General features: G+C 45.4%; 1 protein-coding gene across 2 annotated transcripts in view; it reads left to right on the top strand.

Annotated features, from left to right (window-relative positions):
• The window catches only part of LOC144721212 (glutamate receptor-interacting protein 1-like), a 338853-nt gene that overhangs the window by 268012 nt on the left and 50300 nt on the right, over positions 1 to 20541 (top strand). For both annotated transcript variants that reach the window (XM_078598644.1, XM_078598645.1), the window contains one exon: positions 8101 to 8170. In XM_078598644.1, coding sequence (XP_078454770.1) covers positions 8101 to 8170 — 70 coding nt within the window. The remainder of the gene's footprint in view (positions 1 to 8100; positions 8171 to 20541) is intronic.

The following is a 20541-nucleotide window of genomic DNA, read 5'->3' as shown; positions in this document are numbered from 1 at the left end:
TCACACTTCACACCAGATATTCATTTGAGGCTGAGTCGACGAAGGGGAGGCCCAGAACTGGTTCTGATAATCGTCACTGATGTTGATCGTAAGCAGGAATCGAAAGTTGGGTCACCAGGTTAATCGCGCAGTGCGCTAACCACAGTGCCACCACTCCACCCATACCACTGCGAACACACTCTCGCACACGAAACCCACTTATAAACGCATTACACGAGGCGCTTGTTCAGCAATGCTCACCGTTGCCAGAATTCAACAGATGTTAGTTCAATCTATTTCCGTGAACATTGGATTTTTCCTCACATTCTGTGTGCTAACTTTAATATAGAAACAATATACCACCGTTTGATGGGGAGCCGTGGTGTGTGCCAGATTTTCCTGGCTTCACAGCTCGGGATTTCTGTGTGCTGCCACTGCAAATTAAAAATGAAGCCCCTTTTTTTATTTCCTCGAAAAGACAGCAAAGGTGAAAGGAGATTGGCTTTTATTGCACGGTAAATCCAAGAGCTAAATCACTTTGTTAATTGCGCAAAGGAAATATAATGGTTAATACATTCACATTTAGAACCTTTGTCTGACGTAAAGTTTCCGTTGTAGAGTCCCTTTAAACAAGCATTTGGACAGGTTTCAACCTGACTAAGTCGCATCAGTAGGGCTGGGCCTCATAAGCAAATGCAACTGCGAAAAGTGATCTAATATGTAGACAAAGCTACCCGAGGACAATGTAAAACCACACCTGTCTTTCATGTTCATACTGACGATTTGGTGATGCTGCTTTGTTGGCACAAATCACGAAAAGCTAACACACATTCGTCAACGGCACTATAAAGGAATAATATATCATAAGCAACTGTTTGGGAAATGGCCCTTCTTCATAGCACGTAGAGAGGCCACGGATATCGAGTGAATAATAGTTGAAAGCGTACTACAGTATATGCCATGGGGCCCTGATAAAAATGACATTTTTTAAATCCATATTTTCATATTTTTAAGTGTTAAATGTGAAGTCTAAATCCCGCTGTATTAGTTAGCGAGCATCTGTGAAGGCCAAGAGGGCAAACAAGTTAATAATGTGACACATTTTCCCCCTAACAATGATAACTTGTTCCTGTCTCTTTGGTTCATGCATGAACAATGTAATTACCTCTATGGGCAGTGTGAGAGATCATTGTGATTGGCTACTGATGCCTCTATGGGCAGTGTGAGAGATCATTGTGATTGGCTGATGCTTCTATGGGCAGTGTGAGAGATCATTGTGATTGGCTACTGATGCCTCTATGGGCAGTGTGAGAGATCATTGTGATTGGCTGATGCTTCTATGGGCAGTGTGAGAGATCATTGTGATTGGCTACCAATACCTCTATGGGCAGTGTGAGAGATCATTGTGATTGGCTACTGATTCCTCTATGGGCTGTATGAGAGATAATTGTGATTGGCTACTGATGCCTCTATGGGCAGTGTGAGAGATCATTGTGATTGTCTACTGATGCCTCTATGGGCAGTGTGAGAGATCATTGTGATTGGCTGATGCCTCTATGGGCAGTGTGAGAGATCATTGTGATTGGCTGATGCTTCTATGGGCAGTGTGAGAGATCATTGTGATTGGTTACTGATTCCTCTATGGGCTGTATGAGAGATAATTGTGATTGGCTACTGATACCTCTATGGGCTGTGTGAAAGATCATTGTGGTTGGCTACTGATGCCTCTATGGGCAGTGTGAAAGATAATTGTGGTTGGCTACCGATACCTCTATGGGCAGTATGAGAGATCATTGTGATTACCGATGCCTCTATGGGTAGTGCCTGTGCAGCGAATAGGATCTCAAGTATCGTGCTCTGATGAAGGCTGCATTGCTGCTGTGTGGAGCAGCCACAACTGAAACAAAAAAAAACTCAACACATTCCTAAATAACACCGTGTGGTTTCAAAATGAATGAAAACATATACAATAGGTGATGCTTCGGACAATCGCCCATATTCATAGCACATACGTATAGAGGTCAGAGATAGAGAGTGGATAATTAAAGTTGGAGACCTGTTGACACCATGAAGCCTGATGAGACTGCTGAAATATGTTGAGCTGAGAAAACAGAAGTTTGAGACTGGATGCGTACGCTTCTCTTTTGCACGCGGATACGTGTCAACACACATACATATATCCAGGGCGGCGCAGTGGTAACACTCATGCCTCAGCGCAAGAGGGACCTAGGTTCAATTCCCGAAGCGGGCGCCTCTCTGTGTGGCATTTATATGTTCTCTCCCCATGTTGTGCATGGGGGTTCCTTCAGATTATCGGTTCCATCCCATAGCTATAAAGAAAAACACACACAATGTCACGGATATTGGCCAAACATCCAAATGCCGACATGTATCTGCAAATTACTCGGGACAACGTCGCTACCAACTGAGAACTTGACAGGCCTACCTTAAAAAAGTGTATTGGGACTCAGGCAGGCAGGCTTTCCTCAGGAAGCAAGCATAACAACAAAATATTCAAATTCATGAAATAGACGAATTTAAAACGCACCATGGGGCTATAGAAAGGCAATAGATAGCATCCATTGTGGGTGGGTGTGGCAGCAACAGCATCTCCCTGTTAGATGGCGTTGTCGCCATTCCACAGCATCTGGGGTGGGAGCTGAGTGGAGTTCCGCTTGCCCCACCAGAACACGCGTGTGTTGTATTGGGGTAGCTGAATGGAGTCTACTTGTCCCACCAGAATATGGGGGCAGTCATCAATGATGTGTGCCTGATGGTTCGCAGTATGCTAAGTCCTTGGTCGTTCTGTTCATGAACAAAATATTTCCACACCTTCTTTAATGTGCGGTTGTTGCGATGCGGTCGAGAGCGGTACCCGCTGCAGTTGGGGCTGCAGAGAGAGAGGGAGGAATCAGGGCTGATACCCACCTAGTCGAGTCTTCAATACGGTTCCTGTTTGAGACTCCACCGTTTACCTCCCCCTCGTCTCGCGCCATCGCGTGACACTAAGGGGACCAGCTTCGGCCAACATCTGCATTTCAGACTGGGAGGGTGGCGGTGGGGATTTGACATCGATACGTAGAGGAGAGGGGCAAGTTTTCAGTTCCAGTTTCATTTATTAGGTATAGCCCTGTGAGCCATTCGGCTCTTGAATCGGGTGCAACCGCAACAAACAAAAACATGAACAAGAAAACATCTTAAAGTGACTATGTGACTATGTGCAAACATAAAATCCAAGAAAAGACAGTAAAATATTGCAGAAAAAGCACTGTACACCAACGCTGTGTGAAAAAATCCCAGTGGGATGCAAGTCAAACAACAACAATAACCACAAGACAACTTAGATTAAGGACATCAGTCTAACTCTGTACTACAACAAACAAACATGGCCAAACGAAAAAACTTTTCGAAATCACCAAAATAAAGCCATAAAAGCAATGTAACAGTGATCATAGGAACTGTGACCGAATTTTCACAATAAACCATCGACCCGAGATCTTCTCACTCTCCCTCCGTGTTGCAGCAGCGTCCCTGTCCGATGCTTCGTGGCGGAATATTCGCGAGCGACTGGCAGTCGCGCTGCAGCTGCGTAGACTTCAGCGGAGCCGCCAGCCGCATGCGGCGCAGCGCTAATTATTTGACTGGTGGACGAGCCCGACAGCTAATGTTTTGCCATATTAATTACTGCCCATATTTAAACAAATACAATGGTGGTACTGTGTTCTCTCGTCCGTACTTGTCCACCACTGCCAACACAGTCGTTTAGAATTAATATGCATGTGCTAGTGAGTTAGTAAGCATTGCCAATATACAATCAAAGACAACGATCCCCCGCTTAGCCTTTCACAGGCTGTTGGGGAAAGTGCTGTTTGTGGGTTGCCTTTTTAAGGCCGGCACAGCACACGAAGAGCTGAGTGGCCAGCACCACACCTGGCCGCCTTTGTCTCCCCAGTGCTGATGCTTACACACGGCACCAGACACTGAGGCTGAATCGACCGAGGGGAGGCCCAGGACTGGTTCAGAAATTCGTCACCGTTATTATTCATGTGCAGGATATTGGTCATGGAACTTAGGTAAGCGCGTTCATTGCACAGTGTGCTAACCACGACCCCACTGCACACAAACAAACATTCCCCTATAGCCTTAACTGACTATTGGGGCAAGTGCTGTTAGCTAGCACTTATGAGGGCCGGAATGGTACACGAGGGGATGGGTGGCCAGCACCCTGCCCGAACGCCTTTGTCTCTCCAGTGGCGATGTTTACACACTGCACCAGGTACTCATTTGAGGCTGAGTCGACCTAGGGAAGGCCCAGAACCGGTTCAGATGATCGTCACCGGCGTTGGCCATGAGCAGAAATCGAACTCGGGCCGCCGGCGGTTAGCGCAGCGTAACGCTAACCACTACACTACCGCTCCCCATAGTCGTACAACAACAACAACCGCCATTCGCCACGAAGTGGCGGTGACGTCACCACGACGCTTGTGTTGAACGCTCACTGACAGGAGGTCACGGGGCAGACCCATGTGCCACGGGTCGACTGAGATGAGTGGCCAATGCACCATCTGTGCCCCCTGCTGTGCCAACTTGCTGTGCTTTAGCCACCTGGCACTCCGCTCGTTGTTGTGAGCGTCGCTCCTACCCCCTCCATTGTTGTTGGAGGGCGACTGCCTCCGACTGCCCAGTAGCGTCCTTCACGAGCCTCCTCCACAGAGGCCGATCTTGACACCGCTGGTACCGGTCATCGGCAAGTCCACTCAGCTCCACGTCCTCCTGTACCGAATCACTCCATCTCTTCTCTAGCCCGTGCCGTGCCCGTTTATCCCCCTCGATCCGGCCGAATAAAAGCTGTTTAGGCATGCGGTGGCTCGGCATGCGAGCTACATGGCCCAGCCAATGGATATGTGAGTTCCTCACACAGTCATGTACACACACAGGCACGCACATGAAGGTTTCTGGGAGGAAGTGCAAATGTATAAATTGGCCCTAAGGCAGCGACGAGTGTGTTGTGATGCTGCCAGGCTTCGCATTTGCAACTTCTCCCCGTTCGAGCTGCTGCTCGCAACTGACTCCTCTCCCAGCTGGCTCGGGCTGCTGGCAAAAGTGGCTGGCAGTGTTTGTGCGGAACGTGATACGGCAATTTCCACCGTAATCAATGCCAACGGTGCCTGAGCATGTCCAATTAGCCCCACAGGTTCAATGGAAATTGATTGCCTCCACATACAGGATGCAGGGAAGGCAAGGTCACTTCTTCTTTTTACTAAGTTTCCCCAAAAGATCTTTCAGGCCTATTCTGTTCATTATCCTTTAGGCCAGGGGTCGGCAACCAAAATAACAAGAAGAGCCATTTCTTTCCAATTCGGTACAAAATTCAGTATTTCAAGAGCCGCAATGCATCTGAGTACATACTGTACATACGTACATATCGTCAAGAAGCAGCCCGTAAAGAGCCGCATGCGGCTCCGGAGCCGTAGGTTGCCGACCCCTGCTTTAGGCTTTTATTCATCACTCGCTTGTGGTTGTATGCAATGGGTCTTTAAATGTGTTTTCCTTCACGCATATTTGTGCTGATACGAGACTTTTGTCTCAGTCAAGCCATCTCAGGCAGCGGCAGTGAAATGGGTTTTATTTTACGAGTATATTTTCTTTGTGGTTAGTGAATCTAACATTGGCCATGTCTACTTTCAAATCATCTGGCCTGTTCAAGAATTCCAAATTATATGTTTGTTTAGCTTTCGTTGTGCTTGATGAAGTGATCAAAAACAAATAAGTATTGTCTGATTTGGCCTTCGTCTGGCTGGGCAAGTTATGTCCAATATGTTCCCTGGGTTTCACTCTTGGCCAATATATATTCGTAGAGGTTTGTATTCTGAACCTGGCCTGGGTCTACTCGGCTTTCAATGAGTATGCGGTGGCGTGTGAACACCAACGCCGGAGAGACAAATGCAGCCGGGTGTGTTGTGCCGTCCACTCACTCACCGCACCACCCATCACCGAGTGAGTGCTGTGCTCACAGCACTTTTCTCCTACAGGTTAAATTGCAGACATTTGTTTGTTTAGGCTAAACAGACTTTAGGGACAAGTGCTGTTAGCGAGCACCTATGAAGGTCAGCATGGCACACGAAGTTGGGTGGGAGGCCAGCACCTCGCCTGGCCACCTTTATCTTCCAAGTGCTGATGTTTACACATCGTGCCAGGTACTTGTTTGATGATGAGTCAACCGAGGGGGATGCCCAGGAGTGGTTCAGATAATCGTCACTGGTGCAGCCATAAACGGGAATCGGGTCGTTGCGTTCGTCGCGCAGCGCACTAACTGCTGCGATACCACTCCCACTAGCACTCCCACTACATTACATACATACACACACGCATATCCTCGTTCAATCAACTGTGTGGGTGTTTGCACACAATTACTGGCAAACGCATTCACACTATACTCATTCTGGAGAGAGCAATTATGTGCTTTTCATGCAAATGCTCCCCGAAGCTGACATCTGCCACTCTAAAGTTGTAATGCGTCCCATTCCCCAAGCATTCATATTTGCCCAAGAGCTATGTGTTCGATAAAATAAACCAATTAGAAGATTAATAGGCTGATTTCACCAACCAGCATGCCTCGCAGGCTCCATCAGAGCATTGTGGCCTCCAGGGCAGCGATGTTTTCCTCGCATGGCACGTTGCTGCATCTCTTCCACCAGTCCTCTACGATGGAAAGTTTTTTTTACGTAAACGTTTCTGAATTTAACACATTAGGCTTTCGCGACCGATATAATGATTCATCTTTGGGGTTTTTATTTTTAGGTCGGATCGCGTGCATATAATGTGTTTCGTACTCCCTCCTCCACCCGACACTGTGAATTAATACAGTTGCCAATGTATCGCCGCTTCGACACCACCGGTAGCGTTATTGGAAAGCAATCCACACATTTTATTTATTTATTGGATAAAGCACGAGCCCCATTACAGTGCGCCGCAAGACTCGTTTAGTCCCGCCTACATCACTCAAGTGGTACAATCACGACGCCACTGGGCCATTTATTAGGAGGGGGGAGACTCAACGGGGGATAAATTCGCACAACGTTTAACAAGGTGCGTCATTTTGCCGGGTAGTTACAACCAGCATTATCAGGCAGTTGTCAGAATTGTGACAATGTCCCCCAGTTTAAATGGGTGGTGTGATGTCATCAGAATATTTCTAAAGGGATTTGGTTAACGATTTGTGATCCACTAAGTTCTCTGTACCAAAATCGTGTTGTCAAAAAATAAATGTATTTGTCAGTTTTCTACGTGTATTTTACATTGTAGAATTATTTTTCAAAAGTAAATAAACAGGTATAGTATAGCTCTGTGTATCTGTGACCCTATTCACCCACGGCCAGACTCTATGGATTGAAACTCCTCTATTACCCGTGGAGATATTGCACCAATTATCCAAGGCTATTTCACAAGCCAGAAGAGTGAACCAGAAGTGGCAAACAAATTACTCCTACGGTCCGTGCTTATCAGTAATTATTATTGTGGATTGATGCTGCTGTTGACGGTTATCTGTGCCACATACAAAATTCCATTGCCATTGACTCCGGTTCCTGCGGATAAGAGGAGTCGTGTAACAAATTCCTCCTAATATTAGTGTTTATCCTTGACCTCTTTCTGAGGTTTGATGATGATGAAGTTGATGGTGGTGGTGATTATGCATTTATAACGATAAGATTTAAACGATAAACATAGTTAAAAAATGGTAAAGTTTAGAGTTATATGCAAGTCCGGAGTAAAGCGCGACCTTCACCTTTCCGGGGTCCTTAACACAACTCTCGCAAAGCGAGAGTTGTGTTAAAGAAGTCAATGTGGATAAACTGGGCCCTACAATGGGAATGTGGAATTATCACCGCTGCTCGGGGCTACCAACAGAGATGAGCCCCACAGAAGGCTTGTTCGAGCGTGGTGGAGACACACGCATTTCCGATACTCATCTCTCCGCTGTGAAGAGGGGCTATTGCCTGAAACGGCACCTATTTTTTTTTCTCTTTGAGGGCTGCCTGAATTATGCGGAGTTGTTTTTTATTCATACATCTCAAAAACGCCTTCGTGATGTGACGCTCCTGTCGTTGTCCTGTGTTGCAGCGCCGACTCACAGAAAGCCGAGCGAGCCGCTGGTGATCACAGAAATCAAGAAGGGCAGTGTGGCGCACAGGTACAGCAGCAACAACTGCCACGGCGATTGTGCCAGACTAGGTGCACACACCGCGTCGCCTCATGGTCCCTTTGGGTGCAGTTCTCACGTGGCTTCCTATGCGACGGGTCTACGGAATGAGCAGAGTGCAACCCCCGCTCTGTGCGCATCGTGAGGCCTCACTCACGGATGGAGCCAACCGATCTGGCTCAGAATGTTCTGATGCGTACCCAAATGTGGCACATGGTTCACATTTCACCCGGTACCATGCATTGTTATTTCAAAGGGAGAGTTTGTTTTATTTCAATACTGTAATTCTCGTATTCTGTACGTGTACAGCCCTTTTGTCAATCTAGATGAAGAACCTCCTCCCCATGCCGTGCAGGTCGTTCGGAGGAGGCTATGTCATCATACTTCGCCATGCTGGTCAATGCGGGTTGGTGAAGGTGGTGAGCGTAGATGCAGGAGCATTGTAAATAAGTACAGCACAACAATGGATGTACTGCATCCTGCACTGTCTGACAATGTAGCCTCCACGGGCTACACCAACTGTGTTGTGATTCCCCATCCGAGCATTGACCAGGCTCAACTGTGCTTAGCTTCTGGGATCTGTGCTTAGCTTCTGGGATCTGGCAAGACTGGGCGCATTTCGTGATGATTTGGTCCACAGGCATTCCATCCAAATGTATATATTTTTAATCTGGACTTGTGTAACGTCAAAATTACATTAAAAAGCCAATCCCACGGTAGCAAAAAATTACTTGGTTGTCGATGGCAACTGTTAAAGTCCACATACAATATTGAAATCTTCACTGAGGATTCGAACAACGTTTCCTTGTTGTGTAATTTATGCACGAGTCTGTTGCACAGAGAAGGAAATCATCTTTTAAAGTTGTCTTTTTTGCAGAGTAAAATTGGGATAATAAAGAAAGGCTTTGGAGAGGAGTCCGCTCTACCTAACCCTTGGACGTTATTATTCAGTCCAGTTCTATGCCCCGGAGTGAAACTTATTGCAATATCGTTCTATTGCCGTTTCCAGGCAACTTCTTGTTCAGTGGACTAACAGCTGTTATGAGTAACCAAGCACAGTAACAGGCTGTGTGCTGTATGTATGTACGTTGAACTTCTTCCGTACCGTACGTAGCCAGCCGTGCTCATCGGAGGTGCTGGTTACATTGTTAATGGCTATGAAATAGTCATTTACAGCAGCGGTCCCCAACCTTTTTGGCACCAGGGACCGGTTTCGTGGAAGACAATTTTTCTACGGACCGGGGTGGGGGGGGGTTCATCATTGGGTCTTTCCCCCTTATCAAAGAAGCTCTCCAGCGACGTTTGTTTTTTACTCATTTTGGCTAGGGGTTAGCTTGTGGGCTTACCAAAACTGTGACTGAGACAAGTGCGCAGTGCGGGAAAGAAGCGCGGACGTAAGTGGTCAATAAAATAATGGGGGGGCCACGCGCGGACTCACCGCTCTCACCTCCTGCTGTGTGGCCCGGTTCCTAACAGGCCACCCACCGGTACCGGTCCGCGGCCGAGGGGTTGGGGACCCCTGATTTACAGCACTGATTGATGAAGGCCTCCACATGTTTCGGTCATAGGGGTTGTTTGACCCTACTTCACCATACAGGTGCGGGTTGGAGAAGTGGCAGAGGGAGGCCCCCCACACCGGATCCGATTTTACATGCCACTGATGTTAGCCGTGGCCAGGAGTCAAACGTCAGGATGTCAGGCTCATAGCGCAGTGTAGGCTAATCACTGTCCCCACTACTGCCCCCCCCCCCCCCCCCATTTGCTTTGGTGGCTAAGTATCCAATCAATCCTGAGGTGGCAGGGTGGCACATGGGACAAATACCGTGTCAGAGCACTGAGCCAGCACCGCCAATGTCCGGCCTTCGTATCCAGGTCAGCCACCCATGATTATTAAACTGGGTTCTCACTATTTCCGTGTCATTTAATTTCCCCCAGTTTTATTTCAATGTGCTATGGACACCGTGTCCCCTGAGATAATAAAAATTCAAAAATACATTTGGTACTCTGCAGCTGCAAGAAAAGACAGCCACAGAAGATGATATATTTGTGTGTCACAGATCTACCTCTGAAGTCGCTTCTATAGACCTTTTTTTTTACACAAACGTTGTTTGCTGCATATCAATCAATATCGAGTCTTTGAGCTGGTTTTCAGCCGAATGCAGTGACGATCCATATTTATTGTGATATATTATTTGTACAGACATTGGCGATCAGGCCGATTCCATCGACTGACTACGCACGAGATCCTGAAGATAACGAACGGGTGGTTACCCTAGATGCAAACCTAGGACCTCAGTGGTGCTAGCTTAGTGTATAACCTCTTAACCCACCTTCGCCATTTTATAATAAATCACTTGTTTTGATCATCCACGAAGCTCATGGTCCACTCTAAACCGCATCCACTGCAGAAACCATGGCAGATGCAGATACCTGATGCACAAATGGAAAATTAAAAACTCGCCAGTGTACGACTGTGGTCATTCAGAACAGATAATACAACATATAACGTTACAATGCCCGATCCGCAAATACGAAGGAGACATCACAGCGACGATTCACTCCGCTTGCTCCTGATGCGGTTATCTGGCTTGACCACCTCAATGTGAATTTGTAGTTTGTTGCTCTGCATCTACATCAGCCGTACGGAAGCAGAACATTCAAGCAAGTTAAATTTCGTTCATGACTTCAACAAAAACTCTCAGGATTATTGAATTCATTCCCATGCTACCATCGCCGTTTGCCGTGCGATGTACAAAATGCAACGCTGAGGATAAGTAGGAGGCTTTTGAAGCGGACTTCAGAAGTAGTTCTGTGTTGTCATCTTAATGATAATAGTAATTATAATAATCAGTGATGGAATCAGTCGCGTCATTCGAGCAAACTGCATCCCACACCTTCAATTAGCACGGTTGGCTACATATGGTGCGAAAAAAGTTAAATGTTCAAACATCCCACAACAATGAACAACGTTCAACATGTAAATATACATTTACGTAAAGATTTAATCAGCCAGTTAGTGAGTGTTGACACTGGGCGATGCACATAACAGACTTGGTAACACATTTAAATATAAATTGGAAAAATCTAAAAGTTAAATTAAAAAAAGCATGACTCAGTCAACACCCAATTTCAGTACTGTATTTGTTTACTACGGAGGGATGTTGGCTGCTTACTGTATTTTAATGATGTTGTAAGATTGCCTTTCAAGTAGTGTATATAACCCACTGGTAACGAAGTGTGTGTGTGTGGTTGTATTTGAAGTTAGTGGTTGGTTTCTTAATTAGTTCTGCAAATTAGAACATTTCGTTGATTTTTATTTAGTATGAATATTTGGTATTTATTACACTGCAGAGTAAGCGCAAACGAGGTAAAATAAATTGTATACGAGTCATAATTCTAATAATTCTCATTATAACTTTTAACGAGCACAATTTCGCGATCGGTCCGCCAAGTTCCAGCGCGACTCGGTGAGGTAGAGCCGGCGGCGGCGGCGATGGCTCAAGCAGGAGGAAGTGGAGTCGAGTTAAAACGTCGCCCGGTGCCCAGTAGGAGGAGTGCTTGGGATTTCGAGGAGTTGTGAAGGTTGAGACCAGAGGATAGCTCTCAATATCTGATGTGCAAGCTTCAAGATTTAGTGCATTTTGGGCAGGGATGAAGCCAACTTGGTATCTTAAAATGTTGCTTATATGCAAACGATGCAATCAATTACCCCGAGTTCTGCTTTGCAAGTTTTGCTTATTGTAGAAATTTTCACATAAAAAAAAATAACTAGCTGTTATATACATATGAGTACTTACAATATTAATAAATCTGTATGATGCAAGGTGGTAAAAGGTCAAATTGTAACTCACACCACTGCCGGCAGAATGGCCTCCACTATAGGGAGCTCTAGAGAGAGCCCCATCTGAAGGGTATTTGGCCGACATTTCTATGCCGGTCTGCCAATTGACAGACTGCGATGAACCGGTTTATACAGCTCGGTGGACGGGCGCGGGGGGGGATTTTTAGAAACTTCCCCATTGCTTCAACTACCGTGCCGGGGAGTTTGAACCCGGTGACCTCTCAATTGCTGCGAGCCCAGAGCGATAACACTTGCACCAAGGCAGAATCCCTTCCAGTACAGTAAACTGAGCCCAAATGTCTCCGTGCTCTGTCGAGCATGACACGGCGCCCCCCCCCCACGACCATCTTTGAACATCCCACAAAATAATTATTTTATTGACTCCGTAGGGAGACAGTGCGGTGAGTCAGCACATGACGATTAATGGCATTGTCATAATTGTCATGGCAACTGAATGACGTAGTCCAGGCCGTGTTCCCAAACTACTTTGTTCCATTTAGGATCTTGGACAATTCATTAAACCTAAAAAAGAACAAGCTGTAGCTGTCAATCTCATTCATATTCAAATATCAGACAGCACGTGACATCATATACATGCTGTCTCAAGCTCTGCCCTCTAGCTTTGCATAAATACAAATAGCAGGCACCGTACAATGCCTGGCCCTGCCAGTACTCGTGTGACCTCATTGGGCACATTCCTTTGCTTATTTGCGTATCGCTTTCAAATAGTCCCTCGCTGATATCAAGTTAAAAAAATATGTATTGAAGTTAGAAATAAAGAAAACAAGTGGGTTAGAGAGAAGAGAACCCCAGCAGTCACGTAACGCGAGATTACAGCAGTCGGCCTGGTAGTGGCCAAAGCATGTCAATAGGACAGACAAGTTAAACAAATACAAAATATTGTTTAAAGAAAGCTGTTATTGCACCATTTCATATTCTGTGGACAAATTGATTACCAGATTTGCTTTTTAAGTTTTCGGAGATGAAACATTGACTGCCTGTCGATGAATAACCTCTACAACAAAAAAACACCCCTATAACCTTTAACTTTGCTTTAAACTGTCTCATCCCATCAAATCGTGCTCACACAGGCGTTTGTAGATGTGTGCTGTGTTTGGCTGGGTGCCCTTTGCACAGCCAGTCTGTATAAATCCTGCACGCATTGAAGTTTACTTTCACAAGGGCCCAGGTTGCAAGATTCGTGTTTTTTTCATAAGAGATTAAAAGTTGCCTTCAGAAACACAGACTGCCATGGGAATCATTTCTCATCCATATATAACAGGGCAGGTGGCAAATTTATGACACCTTCTTCTGTGTGTGCGTATGTTTCTGTACACTAACACTGCAGCATTATTCATCCAGCTGTGCCTGTGCCATTTCCTCATATTTGCTTTGCATTACCTAAAACCAATGGGGTTGGCACTGCAACTGGGCTTTGCTCCTTCCACAAACACAGGAGAGGTGCTGTAATAGGAGTCCTCTGTCTTGTGCGTATCCTTCATATGCAAAACGTAGCTTTTCAAATAAATACATATGTAGTGACTGACTCAGAGACATTATAAGTAGGAGGCACTCTATTTATTAACAGCCTTCACAGTCCACACAGAGTAACTACAGCTCCCAGTCAGGACAGATGGCAGACTGCCTGACTGACGACGCGGAGCAGTAAAGACGTTGACGGCGGCGAAGACTCCAGCAGCACGACGGGAATCCCACTCTAAGCAAACAGCCCCGAGCTCCTCCCAGCATGGCCTTGCTCCGCCCCGGCCAAACTCCCTTTCTAGAACCTACTAGCAGGTTCCAGGGCTTCCCTCACGTGCCACCTCTGTAACCTTTCCCCTACATCCCTCTCTATGGCTTGTCACGTGACCTGCTGACCAGAGGTGTGGACTCGAGTCATGTGACTTGGACTCGAGTCAGACTCGAGTCATGAATTTGATGACTTGCGACTCGACTTGGACTTGCATAACAATGACTTTGTCCCACCTCTGCTGCTGACAGACAGGGCTGCTGCAACTGCAGATCCCCTTCTCTGCCAGCAACCAGCGCTATGCTACGTAGTGACCAATTCTATGTCACTACACATATATTAAATCTTGACTTAAAGCTTTCGTTACTGTAGAAATTCATTCGGTAAAGTCACGAGGATAGGTTCAAAGAAAATAACAAAAAACTACGACGTTTCGATCGCAACTCAAGCAGCCGTCATCAGGAAAAGGGGGGTTAGCTTCTAAAGACAACTGTTTATAAAGGCTTGAAATGGGCGTAGCCCAATTTCAGCAGCCAATGTTCATGTAACTGGTGGTGTATTTTCCACCAATCAAAGGGCTGCCAGGTAAAAATTAGCATGTTAATGGCAGATCGCCGATCATCCTCCACGGCGAGCGCGCCAAGGTGGCTACAGGTAGTCCCCGAGTTACGATGGTGATAGCGATACGACAAAATTGTAAAATATTTTACATTTCGTGCGGCAGGCAAACTCAGCAGCGTACGAGGTACGATACTGTACGTTGGGATGCTGCCGGGATGTACGCATCTCCCGCCTTTCTATTAAATTGCAGTTCATATAGGTAGGCTCAGAATTTACCTTGGTTTTTTTACTTTGCATATTACTGTACAATACAGTATTCTAATTAATAAATACAAACAGTATATAGTTTATACAGTACGGTACTGTAAATTGATCTGTTTTGCTCAATTATCACCATTCTTTAAGACTCCTGGGTAGGCTAGGCCATCTTCGACTTACGATATTTTTGACTTACGATGGGGTCGTCGTAACGCATCTCCATCGTAAGTAGACTACCTGTATGTTAATGTGAGAGATTAGCATGTTCATAGAAAATCGTGAAGCAGCAGCCTCGAGGATGGCGTGCGAGGTAGCTGTGTTAGTGAGAAATTGAATCTGTTAATGTAAAAAATCAGAGAGCCGAAAATAACAACTAACATCGGATGGTGGTAGGATGGGAACATCACAGCCAGTTGTGACTTAAACTGGTTAATAACGTCCTTCCAATGATTGACAGCTTGTACCCATCTTCTCGGTTGAAATTGTGTCTGTGTCTATATATATGGATGGCTTCGTGAACGAATCTTTGTTGATAGCCAGTGGGTTTGCCAAGTACTTTCGTCTTAGAGAAATCAATTTCGTGTGAGCCCACCGCGTTAAAACAATGATCAGTCACGGCCAAGGTATTGGTCCTACCGTGTTTCAGATCTGCCTTATGTTTACGAACACGGTCCGAGACATGTCGCTTAGTTTCCCCAATGTAACTACTGCCACAGACATAGGTTAGTTTGTAGACGCCGGGGTATTGAATGTCAGAGATCACATCCTTCACAGATGGGATCAGATCACGAATTTTATGTACTGTGTTAAATCGAATCTGGATCTTGTGTTTGTTCATGATTTTGGAAATCCTTTTGGTGACCCCTGCTATGTATGGCAAGGTGATGGTTTTGATTGGGTCTTCAGATGGTTCTTTCCCACTGGTTGGGGTGATAGCTTTACGGATTGTGTAGTCTGAATATCCATTCATCTTGAGAGCTTGGTGTACGTGTTCCAGTTCACTGGCTAGGTGATGATGGTCAGAAATACATCAAGCTCTATGGTGTACAGTTTTGATGGGATGGATGGTGGTGGGAGTCAGGTTTTAGGTAGGCATCCGTATGGGTGGCTTTCCTGTAGACAGTTTCCATTCTTGGATGTTTTAATCGAAAAGAGACCAGATGGCTCAATGGGACACTCTGTCTACAGGAAGCTTTTGCATGAAAGGGTAAAGCCTATTCTCGTTTTCCTATATTCATGTAATAGCGGTTGTGTAGTGGTTAGCGCAGGGGCGGTTTCTTCATTAGGGCGATTGGGCGACCCACCACCAATGTCATTCAACCACAGAGTTTCGCGAGCCGTTACTGTGCCTCTGGATATAGTCCAATCAGCGTCATGTCACGTTCTGTGGAGTACCGCCTCTTTTTGGGTGATTTCACTCCGGCTGAGAATCACCCAGAATGGTCCCATAGACTTACATTCAAAGATGTTTTTTTCGAACGGCGGGCGCTGCAATGCATTCTCTATGGCTTCCGGGAGGGCTCGCACTAACGTGCTTACGTCATCATACGTAAGCACGTTTCATCCAACAATATTATTTGTCGCCACCTAGTGGAATCTTTAATAAAAGAAACTGAGTGGATTGTAATAATAGTGAGTATAGAAACAAACAAGATGTATTGTAAGAGTCACTTTATTTTGCATTAATATTAAATAAGTGAAGTTGCCTTTACATGCTTAAGCTGTTAATTTATCCATTGCATGGGTGGACCTTATCCTTATCAATCATCCAGACATTTGCCCCCCCTGAGAGATTTTGCAGGAGCTGCCACTGGGTTAGCGTGATGTGCTATGAAGCCCCGTGCATCCTTCGTTCAATTCCGGCTCACAGCCAACATTGGTGACGAGTAACTGAACCCATCCTCGCTCTCCCCTAGATCTACTCAGCCATAAATGAGTACCTAGTGCAGAGTGTAAACATCAGCATTGGGGAGACAAAGGGAGCCGGGTGTGATGTTGACCTCCCACCCACTTGTGTGCCATGCCGGCCTTCATAGGTCCTCTGTTAACAGCACTTGCCCCAACAACCTATATAGGTTATAGGGGGAATCTTCGTCTTTGTCACCGTAAATGTCCTTAAAATTATACAGATATGAAAGAAACACCAAATTATATGTTGTTGTGTTTCGGCATGTAAAGGCTAATTCTGTCTACAACTATAAATAAAAAATATAACTGCCCTGTTTGTTCTGAGGACATTGGTTTGGCTTTACCCAAGAGCATTGGCTTGTCCATATTGAGTAACTTCATTACTCTCAAGAACTTATATGTACACACACAACACTTTCATCCCCTTGATGCTTACCTACTCAATGGGATGGCTGCCGTCAAGTCGTCAGCGGTCGTCTTATGAAGAAGAGCCTGGCTCCTGCTATATAAATTCAAAATTTCCACCACTGACCCAGGACAGCCGATCGAGATGAATGCTCACCCACAATGCTCTGCTTGGCTTCTAAGACATTAAACGATCAGATTCCACGCTCCTGTAGTCAAAACGCGGTGCGGTAGGATGTCCAATGTGCGTGTTTCCGTGTGCGCGTGCGAGTGATTGCCTTGTTATTGGTTCTTTTGGCAGCTTGGCAGTTTGGCAATTTGGTAGTTTACAATCCAGATTAGGCTGTCAGCAATGCCCCTCAAGCTAATGGGCTCTCTTTGGGTTGGCTCTGCAGAAGTGCGCATTGCATCCTCTCCGGGGATTTCCTTGCGAACCGTGGGGGGGGGGGGGTCACGTATTACGAATCGCCCCACTTTGGTCGTCCAGTGACTCAGGCGCAGCTTAGCGCTCTGAATTAACATGCAATTGTCTCGTGTGTCAAGACGTTCGCCTACCAGGCAATGAATTGATGCACATTACAGCACACTCAACTTCGGTAATATCCCGCAACGGCAATTTCGCTCGTGTGATTACATAGAGAGGATTGGGGAGAGAGAAAAAAAAATCCCCCAAGACAATCGCGATTGCCCACGAGGCATTGTTTGCAAAGGCAATAGAGTGCACGGTATTTTTTAAACACCGTTGCATGTTGTACAGTTGTACGTTATGCTTTGTTAATGAATGCGTGGAAATAAAATTCACACAGTCACGCATACGATGACATCTGGTCTCCGTTGGTGAAATTAACCAAGCAGTGGAAACTCCACATTAACAAAATCGCGGGGGACAACTGCTCCATCACATGGCCACTGCCCGCTGAGTGGTCCTAATTTTACCAACGCCAGATTGAAAATGGACCAGGTCGACCACCAAATGAGACTGAAACACAAAGTGCACCGATTGTGCTTCACATGCAGCACCACTCGCCTGGATTTTACATCTGTAACACTGAATTTCAGAGGGAATGCATCTGTAGCAAACCGGCTTTTTGGTTCTCTGCGCGCTTCTGTAGGCCTGTCTTAGTTGCTCGACTGTGATCCCTCCGCCTTGCGCTCAACCCCTCTCCAGCCATTCATTACCTCGTCCTTGTTTTTGGTGCGATGTGCCTGTTGTACATTTTGTTAATGTTGTCAATTTGTTTATACCTCTGACGGGTTCTGTTCCGTTGTTGCCCATTCAGTATCACTTTGATGTCGTTGCTCTTGTTCTGTGCCAATACGCCACACCACTCCCTTGTAAGCTATCTTGTTGAATGGCGAAACAGGATTTGCCGCGCAACAAATTGAATTTAATGGAAGTGGATTATTACATTGCAGGATCACAAGAGATGGAGATGGCTATAGAAGGCATTCGTCCAACAGTGGATAGATCATGGCTGATGGCGATGATTATCAATTTGGCCCAGGGCATACATGAGTGCTTGGAGTCAATGCTCGCATTAAAGACATCAGGCCAGTGTTTGTGTAAGCGGTGGAGAGATGTTAACTACCTCGCCTGGTATACAAGAGGTCGTGGGTTCTATCCCGAAACTGACACCTGATGTATATTGTGAGTTTGCATGTTCTCCCCGTAGTCGAGTGGATTTTTCTCCAGGTCCGACGGTTTTTCCCTCCACGTTTAGAATCAACATACGTTTAGAGTATTTGGCTGCGATAAATTTCAACATAAGCCACTTCATTGGGTTATCATTTGTGATAGCCACGTCGCTTCTGAGAAATAGCTACTTCATTGGACCTTACCTGGTAAAATAAAAAAACCAGTATAAATAGACTTAAACAGATTCCCCTGAAGGATATGAGGCTCAAGGTGTACAGGCCTTGTGAATCATTCCCTGCCGGGACTCCTGACTCTGCTCGTGTGTTCCAGTCATGATAACGGCCAAACAGGTTCCATCGCGGAAATTTCACATTTCCCACAGAGTGGTCCAGTCATACCCCAGTTCCCGAAAAGTGTGACAACGAATATTGAATCGACGTGAATCGAAGTGATTTGCAGGGTGGTAGTAGTAGGTGGAGGTGAAGGCTGAGAGACGACGGATACGAAAAGGATGGATGATGCTGTCAGCGGCATAAGTGTGGGTTGAGGTGACCCAAATTGGGTAGCGGTGTTAATCATAAAGTGACAATGTATTTGCGAAACGACGTTAAAGGGGGAGACGTAAATCGTGGTATTACTGTACTTATTTTAGCACCCACATAATAGATTTTTGGGTTAGGCCACTTCATAATCTCACCAAATTTGTGACATAAAAAACCCTCCATCACCTGACACTGCCAAATAAATAAAATTGCCACTAGTACTCACATCTATTGTGCCAAAGATTCTTGATAATTGTTTTTTACCCTTCTATCTGGCAACAAAACTGACATCTTTTTTACAATGAGTTATGTTTACATAGACCACAATACCTGCAGTCATAATGCAAACAAAAAACATAACTCTGATAATGGGCACTGTCCTTGAAGTTGATTGGTCCACACCCGAGACAGCTTTCCTTAGAGCCTAGTCTCACATGGGTTGGACCAGATGACGCCAAAAGGCGCACAACTCAAAGACAATGCACCATCAGAGTATGGGAGCTCGGGGTAAGCATTTACACCATTGGAACCTCATTTGCCAGTAAAAAATATGATAATTGTTTTTTTACCCTTCTATCTGGCAACAAAACTGACACCTTTTTTACAAGGAGTCATGTTTACATAGACCACAATACCTGCAGTCATAATGCAAACAAAAAACATAACTCTGATAATGTGCACTCAGTGCACATTACTGGCAAATGAGGTTCCAATGGTGTAAATGCTTACCCCGAGCTCTCATACTCTGATGGTGCATTGTCTTTGAGTTGTGCGCCTTTTGGCGTCATCTGGTCCAACCCATGTGAGACTAGGCTCTAAGGAAAGCTGTCTCGGGTGTGGACCAATCAACTTCAAGGACAGTGCACATTATCAGCGTTATGTTTTTTGTTTGCATTATGACTGCAGGTATTAATCTTCTTGGTTTTTTCGGTAAAGTCACGTAGAAGGGAAGTAATAAAATAATACAAATAAAACATAATAAAATAATTCTCACGACGTTTCGGCTACAACGCAAGCAGCCGTCATCAGGTGAAGAATGAGACACTGCCAAGCTAGGAGCTTATATATAAGCTGGGTTTGGACTGCAGGTATTGTGGTCTATGTAAACATGACTCCTTGTAAAAAATGTGTCAGTTTTGTTGCCAGATAGAAGGGTAAAAAAACAATTATCATATTTTTTACTGGCAAATGAGGTTCCAATGGTGTATATTCCAAAGATTCTTGTTACTGCTCGCCTATAAGTTGAAGAACAATCCTCACAATTACCTTTAGCAATTAGATACCACGACGTTTCATTTGAAACTACATCAAGCATCATCAGGTCAATATTCTGGAAGTCAGAATAACAATGTAACCTGACGCAACTTCTTAAATACGTGTAATGACCTCACAACAGGATCGAATTAGATTTAAACGACATATTCACCATGACAAATTAATATACATTTTATTATAAATTTT

The sequence above is a fragment of the Lampetra planeri genome, chromosome 11, assembly GCF_965212315.1.
Source record: "Lampetra planeri chromosome 11, kcLamPlan1.2.h2, whole genome shotgun sequence".
NCBI classification, from domain to species: Eukaryota; Metazoa; Chordata; class Hyperoartia; order Petromyzontiformes; family Petromyzontidae; genus Lampetra; species Lampetra planeri.
This window is presented reverse-complemented; position numbering and strand designations above follow the sequence as displayed.